The 13,922-nt window shown below is 52.0% G+C and overlaps 1 protein-coding gene across 3 annotated transcripts in view; it reads right to left on the bottom strand.

Annotated features, from left to right (window-relative positions):
* Positions 1–258: 258 nt before the first annotated feature.
* Positions 259–13,922, bottom strand: part of SSBP3 (single stranded DNA binding protein 3) — a 53,314-nt gene continuing 39,650 nt past the window's right edge. The window contains exons 6-18 of one of the 3 annotated variants that reach the window (XM_080622476.1): positions 9,987–10,067; positions 9,163–9,222; positions 7,092–7,158; positions 6,908–6,984; positions 3,701–3,765; positions 3,544–3,592; positions 3,122–3,157; positions 2,886–2,940; positions 2,332–2,402; positions 1,711–1,789; positions 1,456–1,484; positions 1,173–1,274; positions 259–636 (exon numbers count right to left, since the gene is read on the bottom strand). In XM_080622476.1, coding sequence (XP_080478602.1) covers positions 607–636; positions 1,173–1,274; positions 1,456–1,484; positions 1,711–1,789; positions 2,332–2,402; positions 2,886–2,940; positions 3,122–3,157; positions 3,544–3,592; positions 3,701–3,765; positions 6,908–6,984; positions 7,092–7,158; positions 9,163–9,222; positions 9,987–10,067 — 801 coding nt within the window. In that variant the 3' untranslated portion in view covers positions 259–606. The remainder of the gene's footprint in view (positions 637–1,172; positions 1,275–1,455; positions 1,485–1,710; positions 1,790–2,331; positions 2,403–2,885; positions 2,941–3,121; positions 3,158–3,543; positions 3,593–3,700; positions 3,766–6,907; positions 6,985–7,091; positions 7,159–9,162; positions 9,223–9,986; positions 10,068–13,922) is intronic. The other 2 variants (XM_080622478.1, XM_080622477.1) reach the window with 2 other exon arrangements.

The following is a 13,922-nucleotide window of genomic DNA, read 5'->3' as shown; positions in this document are numbered from 1 at the left end:
TTGTGCTGCAGAACGAACCAAAAACCAAAGCCCCCAAACCAAACCAAAAATATGGGGGGGGGGGGGGGGAAGGAAAACCACCCCAAAACACAACCAAAACCAGGCCTTCTGAACGAAAACCACCATTGTAAACTGTCCAGTTTATTATTAAAAACCAAAAAAAAAAAGAGAGAAATAATAATGACTACAACAGAGACAACATGAGATTTCATATCTAGACTAGCTTCCTGGTGTCGCACGGCACAAACATACAACAGGTTCGGTTTCTGTCTTTATTTAAAAGAACAAAGCAAAGAGATCGGAGTTGGGTGCTAGAGGCTTCCGTTTGTTTCCAAAAAGAAGTGTCATGTACATATATAAACCCTTCTGCACAAAGAAGGGTCTTGTCATGTCTTGAAATATCTTAAGTTTTGTCCTTCATGTTTTATGGAATAAAAAGTTCAGCCTTTTTATTGCATGAAACTAAACCTGGGGTTTTGTCCCCCGCCACGCGTGTCCCTGCCCATACACCTAGCTTCTTCTTCTTCTTCTTCTTGCATAATTCGTTGAGATCCTCCGAACGGCAGCTGACTCTCTTGATCCTGGAGAGGAGGAGGGGGAGGGAAATCACACACTCATCGTCATGCTGGGGGAATACTGGAAGAGAGACAGAGCCAGCGTGAGAAACCAGCCGGGCCAGACCCCCCGACACCGAAGGGGGATGCCAAAGGACGGCTGATGACAACTGTGCAGCAACCTAGTTGGATCCAATAAATCAGGAGGAGACTTGTATTTATCAGGGTATAATCTGCTCTGTAACTTGCTTTTTCTAGGGGTAAAAATCAGCAGAACAGTATGGGGTGAGATGCAATTAAAAACAAGTAATTAACATGCACGCGTGTATATGGTGCTAATAGAGGCAGAGGAGGAGGGATGTCTGGAAGTCTCGAATCAGGCAGGCCAGCATGGCCGGCTGCATCCGCACCATCCATCTCCTCTCCGTCCTGCGGGATCCTCTCCCCTCCATCTGTACACTCCCATCCCCCCCAGGACCCAAAACTGCACCCACCACTGTATTTCTTCCTCCCCACTTTCTGTCCTGGAGCAGCTCACAGGTCCAAAAGGCACCAACCACCAAGCCCACCCATCCCTGTGCCACCCCAGGGACCATCCCCAGGGCGGTCCTCACTCACATTGTCATTTTGGAAGGAATGGAGAAAGTTGCCTCCCAGCTCCCCGTCGTCTCTTGGAGTGCCCGGGGGATTGCTAATGCCACTTATGTTGTTTGGAGAATTCTGCAGGAGATGGAGAGGGGAGGCTGTGAGCAGGGCCCTGTGCCCCCCGAAACACCATGGCGGGAGGATGCAGCCCCCCCTGCCCCAGCCACGCTCCCTCAAAGTGCCCCCATCATTGGGGTCACACCGGCACCCCAGTGCTGAGAAAAGGGGGCCCACACACACTCTGCAGCTCACTTACTTTTGGAAGTCCATCTATGTCTCCTGACCCTGTGCGGCGGGGGACACAAAAGGAGAAGAGCATTACTGAGCGCACAGCGATGGTCCCCATGCCCTCCTGCCCTTCTCCTCCCTGGGTCCCCATCTGATTTCCAGCCAAAAGCTCTGCTTTGAGCGCTGGTCTGGACTGGGGGCTGACCCCAGGATGGGAGCAGGCACTGGGATGCTCTGCAGCCCCCAGGGAGTGAATGCCGCAGCCCCTCAGGTGGGTGCTCACCTAACGATCCGTTCATGTGATGGGGCTCCATGCCACCCATGCCGCCCATGGGGCCGTCAGAGCCGGGGCCCATCGGGAACTGCGGAAGAAGAAGGGAACAAACCCAAAATCAGCCACAAAACCACCCTGCGCATCTGCCATGGCCCTGGTGGCTCCATCTCTACCCCAGCCATGCCTCTGGAATGGGGCGAGAGGAGGGATGCATCCACCCCTGAGGCTGTGGGGAGGTCATGGTATAATAAATCGTGGAGTACCAAGTTGGAAGGGACCTCAAGGATCAACCTTTCTTGGCAAAAGCATGGTCCAGCTCCATCTTAACAAGCAGAATCCGGACAGACCCACGACAACGCAAAGGGCTCCCTCCAACCAACATTTAACCCTCCTGTATCCCCCACAACAGAGCTGCCACCACCTTGGCCGGAGCGGCAGGACCGCCGCTCTCTTAACAGGCATCAGAAATGAACAAAGTCACCCAAGAGTTAATCGCTTTTTGATGGTTTGTTTTATTCCTGTTTTGTAACAAATGGCTGAAATCAATTAAACTGCTTTGCTTGCAACTGATGAAGTTAATTATGATTTGTTATGGTATCTGATATGTAAATTATTAGAAAGCAGACTTACATTCGATCGACTGCCTGCGGGCGGTACTGGATTAATCATTGTGTAGATGTTGTCACTTGAATTTGTTGAATCTGTGGAACAGTGAAGCCCAGTAAGGCGGGTGATTAATTCATTTCTTAATTAAAACAAACTCGTGCCACTTGAACTCATTCTTTTGTATTTTATCACCTAAAATTCCCTCTAAGTACCACCATTTTCTGCCTAATTTGTATTTAATGAAGATCCACAAAGTTTTTAATCACAGAAATTCAACTGTGAAAAATAATTCAAGTTCCTGGTTGGGAAGTGCAGCGAGGTAATTCCCAGCTGTGGAGCACTCCTCACCTCCCTGAGCCCTGCAGCACCTGAATCCATAGGCGGATAGAAGGAATATCCCCAAATGCCATCCTGAAGCCAAGCAGCCCATGCCGCTCGCCCGGCACAAAGGCAAAAGCTGCATGAGTTGGTTATCACTGGTTGGGCATGGGTTGCCCATGCTTGGTGGTGCATCCCTAGGGATGAGGGTTTCCTAGCAGGGGAAGGGACTGGAGAAGGGGATTTCAGGGGGTTCATACCTGCAGGACTGGGCATGATGGGTGTCCCTGGAGGACCGCCGCCGCCGGGCGGACCCTGCAGAGAGACAAAGAAGGGCTCAGCCAGGCAAACGCCAGCAGCATCACCCGTCTGCCCACGTCTTCAAACGCCCCCCACAGCTGCACCTTGCACCCCCAAACCCAGCCCCCCAACAGGCAGAGCCACAACATCTCTGCACGCCGATGACAGGATGGACAGACAGAGCCGGGGGACTCACCACGTATGTACCAGGCGATGAAGAAGAGTATGGGATCTGTAGAGAGGAGAGAGCCAGGTTCAGCCATGGGGTGCACGGGGGGTTCTGAGGGCTGGACCCCAGTGTGGCGCAGCCAAAAGCCCCCACCACCCCCCAAGCCCAGCCAGGATGGGGGTACCAGGGCCCACCAGCCCCAGCTGCACCCCACAGAGGAGCAGGGTTTAGATGCAGTTCTGAACAAGAGGTTGAGGAACCCCTCTAATTAGCAGGATTCAGCTAATGAGGAGCGGCCTCATTTATGGGATGCTCCCCAAGCCAGGCTGGACAGAGCCTTGGGTGGCATGGTTTAGTGTGAGGTGTCCCTGCCAATGGCAAGGGGATGGAACGGGGTGATCCTAAGGTCCTTTCCAACCCAAACCATTCCATGATTGTGTGATACTCACTGAGTTAGCACTGCTGGGGTTCGGCCACGGTCTCCCGGCTCCCGGCCCCCTGAGATCAGAATGAAAGAGGGGAAAAGATAAGGTAAGTTGTGTTTCTATCCGCACAGTCCTGCAAAACCCGCGCTGGCACCCACACATCCCAAGGGGTTTTCCTTACATGTTAATTCCAGGCATGCCGGGACCTAGGGAGTTGGGTGGAGGTCTCATGCCGCTGCCGTAGTTCTGCAACGATAACCAAGGGTCAGTCTGCCATAAAGGGAAGGGAAACCAGAGAAGACAAAAGAAGGGGAAAAACCCCAAACAAACACAAACCCAAGAGGGTTTGTTTGCAAAACCAAGGGCAGCTATGAGATGATGAGGATGAATGTGGAGGCACTTAGCAAATGTGTTTATAACAAACCCCAGCAATATGGAAGGGAGCCAGGCTGAGCCCCGAAGTGCCCCCTGGTCTCTGATGCTGCGCTGGTGGAGGGAAAACAGCCTCCTCCCAGCTCCAGGAGATGAGGCCGCTCACAGCCCCCAGGCGCCAGCAGCAGCCCTTTGGGCTTGTCTGTGCAGGAGAAAACAGGGGCAGGAAGAGAACAGAAAGCGTTGCTTGGGAGGTTATTGCTGCAGCATACGGATGGGAAAAGGCTGCATGAGCTCCCCTCCGAGATGGAGCATCCCCTGCTCCCAGGCTGGAGCAAGGAAAAACCAAGCCAGGCTTGTTTTCCCCTTGCTTCCAAGCTCTCTGCTACATCCCCTGGAGCGTGTCTGCAGCCACAGGGAGCAGGCGAGGGCAGACAGCCCCTTGGGGCTGCTCTCCTGGCTTATTCCACCCCAGCTTTGCCCCCAGCTGGGACCAGGAGCCTCAGATCTGCGTCCCTCATCTCCTAAACCCAGCTCCAGTACAAAGCCAAGCCCAAGGCTTGGAAGGAAGAGGAATCCCCTGAATGCTGTGCTCCATTTGGTCTGCTTTGCTCCCTGTGCCCTCTGGGTGATGTGCAGCCAGATTTAGGTCACGCTACCGCTCCTCCCCTCCCACCTTCCTGCAGCGATGCATCTTTCTGGGCTGTATTTCTGCCATTTAGAGCAAAAACCGCTCGGGCAGGAGGAGGGATGAATGGCCGCTTCCTAATCTGAAGCCCCTCGGAGCGCTCCAAGCTGGATTTTAAGAGCAATACTCCAGTGCCATCGATTTCCCCTGGATTTATGGACACACGGGAGCATGGTGCTCCGCTGAGGGCATCGCCAAGTTTGTTTTGAAGAGGCAGAAAAGGGTTTTCCCTAAACAAATTACCAGCAAGTCCTTAATTGAGTGAAATTCCAGCCATTTACACTGAATAGCAGCATCAAACCCCCCCCCCCCTTCTTTTTTCCAAGGAAAGAAAAAGCTAAGCGTTTTTAATTGGAGCTGAAAGGCTGGAAAACGAAGCCAGCTGAAAAGATGCTCATGGATGGTGGGGAGGGAACGCAGCTGTGCCGAGCGACCTGGATGCCAGGCTCCGGCAAGACACCGCTGAAACCCAGCGAGCTACAAACACCCTTCACAAGAGGCACTGGCAAACCTAATCCTGGCTTCTGCAGAGCTGAAACTGCGACTATTAAAGGGAAAAAGGCAGCGGGGATCAGCTGTGAGGGATGATTCATCCTTGGTGCGTAATGAGTAGCTGTTGTCAGGATGCTGGGATGTCCTGGCTGGATGCTCTGCCGTCCTTTGGAGTAATTTAAGGATGTTTACGAAGGTCCTGATGCAAAGCTTAAAGGAAAAAAAGCCCCGGGTATGCAAGGTGTGAGGGGCTGATGGGCTTGGTTTGGTACGGTGTATATGATATAGGGGCTGGTCTCTTCTCCCAAGTAACAAGGGATGGGACAAGAGGAAACGGCTTCAAGCTGCACCAGGGGAGGTTTAGACTGGATGTTAGGAACAATTCCTTCCCCAGAGGGTGCTCAGGCATTGGAACAGGCTGCCCAGGGAAGTGCTGGAGTCACCGTCCCTGCAAGTGTCCATACACCGTGGAGACGAGGCCTCAGTGCCATGGGTTAGGGGTGGCCTTGGCAGTGCTGGGGTAATGGTTGGACTGGATGAGCTTAAAGGGCTTTTCCAGCCCAAGCAGTTCTATGTTATTTCTGGTGGCTGCCTGCACAGGCGCTGGCTCCCGGATGGCTGCAAGGAGGCAGCGCCCATGGGTGCCAGATTGGGAAGCCCAGCGCTTCTCCAGGGAAAAGCTGCCTCCAAACCCCCCCACCTCCATTCCCTCTCCCCAATGTACGTACACAGGGAACATCGGAGTCAAAAATAAAGCCCTGAACATTCACAACTCCCGCGGCTGCCGGAGCCGCCGCCATCCCACGCGGCGCTCAGCGCGCGCTCCCCGCTTCCAAGTTTCACTGCAAGTGGGAAAGCGAGCAGCCTCCCCCAGGCAAGCGCCGCCGCTCGCCTTGGCACAGGCCACGCTGACAAATGCCATCTTCTCTTTGGGAGCAATCCTCCAGGAAAACGGAGGAGCTGCGGCACAGCGCTGGCGCTAACGGGGGGCTCGTCCATGGAATGATGCTCGCGCAGGTTTGATCCCCTTGCGCCCGAATGGACCCTGCCGACACAGGCGGGCATCCCCGAGCAGCATCCTCATGCTGGTGTTAAAGAGAGGTGACACAAGCTCCCTCTTTACACAATATTCACTTCTCTCAACAGTCTCCGGGGGGAAAACAAAACAAGCCTGCAGCGCACCCGCTCGTCTCTTGACAGACTCCGATCCTCGTGCTACAAACTCGACGTAGGCGACGATGCAGAGAGGATAAACCTCCAACCAAAATATGGCAATCCGGTTTTGAAGTCTCGTAGAGGGAACAAACAGGAGTGAGTCAACAACGAGCCACTCCGTAAAGCGAATCCATGGGAAAGACGGCATATATTAACCCAGATCTGCTTAATTTCAAGAGTTTACTCCCCTTGCCTGAAATAGAGAGCTCAAGCAGGCAGGCGGAGGGGAAACCTCGCAGGGGAAAGCCTTATTCCCCTGCCGAAGGGATCTTTGCCATTCCTTGTTATTTATTTATTTCTAATGCAAGCCTCCTTTCCCTTTCCTGCTGTCAGGGTCGGAACTCTTTCCCAAGCAGGCAGTGTAATGCACTCAAAGGCTGCTTCGGCACGGCACTAAGTGCCATCCCCTTTGACGGAAGGGCAGGAGGGATGTTGCAATATCCTTAATGAGCTCCGAAGACCTCACTCATGTTAAAAGGAAGGGATTTCCAGATGCAAGACTAATGTAAAACACATTAACACTAATGGGGGGACAGGGTGTGTGGGGGGAACTCCCAGCCCTTTGAGCCTCAAGAGGTTGTTTGATGGAGCCTGTAAGATGCTCTTTGGTGCTGGGCTTACCTGTGGACCGGGACCCATGGGGCCCATCCCTCGCGGAGGATTCATCCTTTGCATGGGGCCGCCCATGTTAGGGTGCCCTGTTGAGAGGAAAGCAGGGGTGTTACATGGCACGGCAACCGCTTTGGGTCCCAAATTAACAGGCAATGAGAAAGGTTAACGTTCAACCCTCCTCTGCTGGGTTTACCTTGCTGTCGCGTGGGATCCATCGAATTGGGCAGCAATGGCTGTGTACCAGGAACGGCGCCCGGGGGCTGTGAAGGCAAGGGAAGGAAGAGTAAAAAACCACAGTAACTGCTAAAATGCAGCCCACAGACAGAGATTCGGGTTGAGGCTTTAGGCTTTCAGTGGGCTCCTCAGTGCGCAACCCGGGATGCACCATCCCTCCTGCTGCATCATAACCTGCGGTTGCTTGAGCATCCCGCATCCTGCTGCATCCCACATCCTGCTGCATCCCGGCCATATCTTCCTACAGCATCCGTGTGTTTGCCTCCCCTTTCCTTTCACAAACACCCTCTAAAAACCACGTAAGTCACCAGTGTTTCCTTCTCTCCCTGCAATCCATGCGATGTCAGGCTGCCATATTTTAGGGAAGCAAGGGGAAGCCCAGGCTGCACAGAGCAGAGGTGTCAAAGCTGGCAGGGAAAGGAGACCAGCAGCACAGCTCCCCAGTATTCACACAGCACCAGGTCCCAGCTGCACAGGTTGCAGTGGGGAGATGCTCCATTTGCAGCAGACCAGCATTCAGACCCATCCCCATGCAGGCAGAGGGGAAGGCGGATGCTCCCCCTCCCCAAACCCCCGTTTCTGCTCAGCCAACATGCTATTTAAAGTTCAAAGGCTGCTCTGAACAGATAAAGGGGCAGAAAATCGCAGATACCATCTGCCTGGGGGAAGCAAACTGTAAACAGTTTTGCTACAGCGCTGCCTTTCATTTGAGTGCCGACACAGGATGGATCCCACTGCTGGGGCGCAGCATGGGGACGGGGTGCACATGGCTGTGCCAAGGCACAGTCTGCCCAATGCCTTGTTTTGTGCAGCCTGGATACTGGCAGCAGAAGGAAGATAAACGAGGAGGGGTTGCAGAGATGGGTATTTACACTTGTGCTGTCTGACCTTCCTGCCTGCCTATTTATTCCTGTTGTCCCTCTGGATGTGACCATAACCTTGCTGAGCGAGGCATAGCTGCAAACCTGTGTTTTACACATGGTGTTTGGGGGGAAAGAATGAAATCCTTCTCATTAACTTTACCCACTCCTGGATGCTTGACCAGCCTCCCCAAACCAGTCTCCTGCCTGCCCCAGCTCACTGTGCTCACCTCCAGCAGAGCTCCGGAGGAGCCCAGGACCACAGCAGGATGAGGTCCCACTAAAACTGCCCCATGAGGAGGTGCAGTCAATTAATACCTCTCTAAAACAACCACCAGTGCCCTGGTGGGAGGCTCTTGCAGCCCAGCCAGGCTTGGGGGTCCTACATCAGCCCCCACTGTGTTTTTCCCAGCTCCATCTCAGCTGTCTCCCCACCATTTAGCAAGCTCCAGTGATTTAAGTCTCAAATCCACACAAAGCAAGCTGCTACATCCTATTTCCTGACTATCCCACTCTTTCTGCTAATAAGAGCTATACAAAAAACGATGTTGTTAGCCAAAAATCAAGCTCCCAAGATAACATTTACACAGTCACCTTTGCTCCTCAAAGGAATCACAGGTTTCCTTTAATGGTTCGGCCATTACCCTATGGATCTGCATAGCATCGTTGGGAAGGAGATGAATTCCTCACCCAAAGGCCACGCGTTCAGGCAGCGCGTGGGGTGGAAGCCTCCGTCCGTAAGGCCAGAAACAAAGTGCCCTTGTTTAAGCTGGGATAAGAGGATAAAACCCAACCCAAAAAATTCAGCAGCGACCTGCCCCGCTTGACCCCGCCGCTGATCCAAGCACTCGCTCGACCCAGCAGCGGGATTATCTCCATCGCTTTAATTTTCCGTGATTGCAGGGAAAATCCAGCCGGGCAGCAAGCATGCTGAGAACACCACAAATCAAAAGCAGCCTATTCCCCACCCTGGATATACGCCTGAACCTCAAAATAGCATTAAAATACCGTGGTTATGTGACAGCACCAAGAAAACAGGATGCCCGATGGAGGCGATGCGATGCTTGCCATCCAAACCCAAGGAGCACCTTCGGGATGCCCATCCCCTTGTCCCCCCCGATCCCAAACAAAAGCCATCCCTAGGAAACCCGCCGGCAGGGAGCACAGTACCTGGTTGCCCATCCTGATGGGGGGCCGGGGGCCTCCGGCGTAGCGCGGCGACATGAACGGCTGCGGGGACACAAAAGGGAGGTGAGGGCCGAGCTGCGGGGAGGCAGCACGCTCCCCACGCACGCCGGTTAGCCTGTACACGCCGTGTTTGTGTGAGTTTGGTGCTTTCTGGAGACATCCTCTTTAAAAAAGTGATACGTTTCCAAAGGAAAAAAAAAAAAACAACTAAAAATGGAAAGAAAAAAGGTGTCCGGAGTCCTCTTATATTTTTTTAAACAGTTTCTCTGTCGGTTTAGTGTTTGACATCGGCAATACTAGGTGAGGCTGTTCAAATCAGTGCATGGGAAACCCTGAGTGTTAGGTACTGGTCAGGTTTAAATATATAGAGGTATATAAAAAAAAGGTGGCAAATAAGCACATACAGACACGCACACACAAAAAAAACCCCCAGTGCTAAGTACTGATAAAAAACCAGAGGAAAGATTTAAAGTTACTCTTTTCTTGCTGCTACTAAACAGAAGCTTAAAAACCCACATCAAGTTAAACTTCTCAGGCTACCTTGGGAAGGTAAAACAGGCTGATACCCACGATTGACTCCTCAGTCCATTGACCACTGCACATCCAAAAAGAGGGGAAAGAAAAAAACCACCACAAAAAAAAAGGGGGAAAAAGCCAACATTGTGCTTCAGAGCTGGGATGCCCGGGGGGATGCTCCCCAGGGGAAGCGGGTTCCCGCTGCCCAGCATGCTTATAGAGGGGGGGAAGAAAAGGCAAATCGAGCGCACGTCCCAGTTCACAGCCCTACCCATCGCTAGTGTCTTTACCTGACTGTGGGGTCCCATCATGCTGTTAGGATTGTGGGGTGGAGGCTGTGCGTGTGGCGAGGGCTGTGACCCAGGCGGTCCCTGTGAGGTCAGACAGTAGAAGGAGGTTATAGATTAGCACATGAAAGCGCAGAAAAGAGCTAAAAAAAGGATTGACGGGTGGACCTGTTTTGTCAGGGAGTCCGTCCTCCCATTTTTCCTCTTTTTTTTTTTTCCAAGTGAGTTTCTATTCATTTGCAGCTGAACAATGAATAATGAGATATGGGAGGGGGGGAAAAAATGTTAAAAATATATATCCCAAATCAGAACATCTGTCAAAATACAGCAGCCACATCGTAAATAGTCCCGGGAGTTCAACCAAGTCTGCAAGGAGAAACACAACAGGGAAACACTTCGCAAGGGCGTGCAACCAGGAAGAAAAAAAATACACAGGAGAGGACCAAAGAGGTTGGGGAAATACAAAAAACACCCCCAAACCTAAAAAGAAAAAAGCATCGTTTTCCTCTCCCATCCCAAAGGTTGGAAACACCTCCGTTCTGGGGGGGAGGTTTGACAGTGGAGGTGCTGGAGAGGATGAGGAGCACGTCCCAGCTCGCGCCTGGGCAGCGTTTAGCCAGCACAACCGGGGCTGCATCGCCAGGCTGTAGGGATGCAACATCCTTCCTCGAGGTGGATTCCCTAAGGATTGGAGTAAAATGGCTTGCGAGCAAAGAAAGGATGTCTGGGGGTGGGGGTGGGGGGGAAAGGAGAGATTAGTCGGTGCAGGTTTAAGGCTGCAATGCAGCAGCCGCTGGCATTTTGGTCTTGAACACCCACTTTTTTGCTTTTTACTTTAGATTTCCCTTAAAAGCACGGAATGCTTGGAAAAGCCACGAGCTCAGTGCAGGAATATACCGGTGCGTGTTAACATAAAGGGAGGGGGAAAAAAAGGCTGTTTTTTGAGTCAAAGGAGGTGTAATTGGTAGTGAAAGCAAACGAGCTTTGTCAGTAGGTGATGGGAAGCGACGGCAGGCTCCAGGACCGGCGCCGGAGCAGATGTTCTCTACCTGCCTCGTTACTAATTTCAACAAGTGTTCGCCTTCTAGCTGCTGCCAGCAATGGCATGGTTTGTTACCATGAGCAATTTTCTTAATTAACAGACATTAATTAGCCATTTAGCAATTTTGCAAGCATTTGTTTAGCAGCTTTCCTAAACATGAATACCACTGTGATAATGGTACTGATTAGAGGGTCCCCTAATTAACAGTACAGGGAAGGAAAATTGAAATCACATAAATTAAAAAGGGAGGGGAAGTTAATGAAGGCAGGACATATTTGCACCTGCAAATCTTTTGTACAGCGGAAACTTGAGTGCAATGTAAATAAAGTAAGAGGGTGGGTTTTTTCCTCCTTTTTTTCTCCTCTCTTCTTTATTTGAACTGTTCGGTGGCGAGATGGAGCCAAGCGCATTGAAACCAACAGCCTCCTGCCAGCCTCCCTGCTCCAGCCGCTGCGCCTGCGGGAATGAAGTCCCACCGTTTATTCTCCAGGAGCTGAAGGCAATCAGTTCCTGGCCCTACTGCCCAGGGAGGCTTGGCTGGAAGAGGTCACAGCACCTCTGGTCAATCCTTCCAATGCCAACACAACCGCCTTCTCCATCCACATCCCATCAGAGCGGAGAAGACAAACCTCTGCGGTCTGATTGTAGCATCGAGCTCCTTTAGCAGAAGTCCTCTTCATGCATGAAACTCGACTTATTTCTGCTTCTGAGGTGGCTAACTCTGCGTGAATGCAAACTGAACCGGGGCAGCAGCCACTTCACATCATCAGTTCACGGAGGACAGCACTCCCCAGTGAGGTCTGGCCATCACAAAAGCCCTTCTACACGTTACGCCTGCAGGATTTGAGGTAGGGAATATTGGCAGATGTGCGATGAAACCAAATGGAAGGTTAAAAATAGGACTTGCAGGGGCCAATCAATCCCATCAATGCAAGAGTCAACAGGTCCTCCACAACGCCTGGTTTGCTGTGCTGCAAGGAGGAGGTCACTGCTATCCAGGTACTGCCTGAACAGGCACACAGACCCCATCCTGGAGTTATTAAACCCCTCATTAAACTCCTGACATCCTCCCCGTTGTACCCCCCAGGATGTGAGGGTGTGGGGATAACAGGTATTGATTGCACGGCCACCTACACGCACCCCGGCTGGGCCTGGAGGTGATGCTTTAGGTCTCCATCTGGAGCTTCAGAGCAAACAGCGTTTGGTTATTGCAGAAGAATCATCTATATGAGACAGCAGTGTTTTCACCAGAGAAAAATCGCCCATGGCAGCCGGATCCAGAGAGCATCAGTTGTTTGTGCTGCTGAATGCATCCTCCACAGTGTGGTCCTGCCCCGCTGCCCCAAGGCTGCTCCCTGGGCCGCTCCAGCCTCAGCACCGCAGCATCCTCGCCACTGCATTATCCCATGCGGTACCACTCGTGGCAGAGACTTCCGGATACCGTGACTGCAGACACCCAGCTTGTGCAAACATCTCGGCAGGCAGGGAGGAGCCAAAAGGGGCTTTTTTTCTTCTTCCTTTTAATTCTTTTCTTGCTTTTTCAAACCAGCAATGAGCAGCAGCATCCGAAACGCTCACTCCGGGCTGCAGTCACCGCAGCCCCCTCCCGGCTCGGCTGCTCTGCTCCATCAGGAACACAGACCTTCTGGATATTGTTATCTCCATAAATATTTGCAGATGTTTCAGGGCTGGGACCTGTGCGGGGCCAGGAACGCCTGCTGGATCGATTGCTTATTCGCATGGGTTTCCCTCGCTGCAGAGGAGGCGGGAGAGGATCCTGATGGATTGCGGTGGTTGAAACAAGTGCTCTGCAGAGATGACATGTGGGCTCCAACCAACAGAACCACCCTTTTCCCTTGAAAAATGTGTATTTAGCGGTTATTAACTAGTGCCGTGAGGAGCGGAGGCTGAACGAACGCAGTCCTGCTTCTTCCACATCCCAAATGCTCCAGAGTCACATCCCCTCAGAGCTCCATCCGACAGGACCTGCTTTGCAGCTAATCCACCCTCATCAAGACCAGCGCTCTCCCCAATGGGAGAAACCCCATCAAGTTCTGTTTTATTTCCCCCTCAAAACTGCATGCTTGAAGGGGGGGCTGCTCTTCACCTTCCTGTTGCTGCCTCAAAAATACCCCCAATAACCAACCCAAACAGCTAAAACAGTGTTAGAAGGAACTGTTTCTGACGGCTGTCGGTGTCCCAGTCTCTTCTCTGCTTCATGTTTTTCTCCCCTCTACACTATGGGCATGTTAAAAGCCCAACCCGGCCCATGGGATGACCAAAGTTTGCTGCTGCTGCTGCTTTCTACAGGGACTTCCCAGGCGATCGGGTTATTTCCAGTCTGTCTTTCATGAGCTCAACTCCTCAAAACTTCTTGTGAAATATTAAAGATGGAAAATGGCACGAGCGATCATAGCTCTGCGTGTGTCAATTTATGCTTCCAGCGTAACTCACCACAAATGGATCACGTTTTATGGGCTACAGACTTGCAGCTAATGGGCAAGTTTTCCTATTTAAGAACATTTCCAAGCACCCCTTGGGGGTGGCAGAACAACGCAGGATGGTACGAGAAGGCAAAGCATCGCTGCCACGGGATACCGACAGTTTGGAGTTAGCAATAGGAAGGCATCTTGTGCTTTAAAATACTTGCTCCTGCCTTCTGGCTTTGACATTAAGATAACACTAAACGAAATTAGATGGATATTAATTACAGATGTGTCTGGGTTTGTCAGATGGGAGCTTTAATTCTACCGAAGGAGAGGGAAGTTTTGCAAGTTGTCAACAAAAATAGAAGGTATCTCTGAAGGAGCCCTTAGGAGAGATGCTCCTGGTGCCTTCAAAGAGGAAGACCATGGTCGCCTTCCAGTGCTGGGACATAACTGCACCTTCCCAAGAGA

The sequence above is a fragment of the Psittacula echo genome (assembly GCF_963264785.1).
Source record: "Psittacula echo genome assembly, chromosome: 7".
Classification (NCBI taxonomy): domain Eukaryota; kingdom Metazoa; phylum Chordata; class Aves; order Psittaciformes; family Psittacidae; genus Psittacula; species Psittacula echo.
The sequence above is the reverse complement of the archived record's forward strand: the minus strand, read 5'-3'. Positions and strand labels throughout refer to the sequence as shown.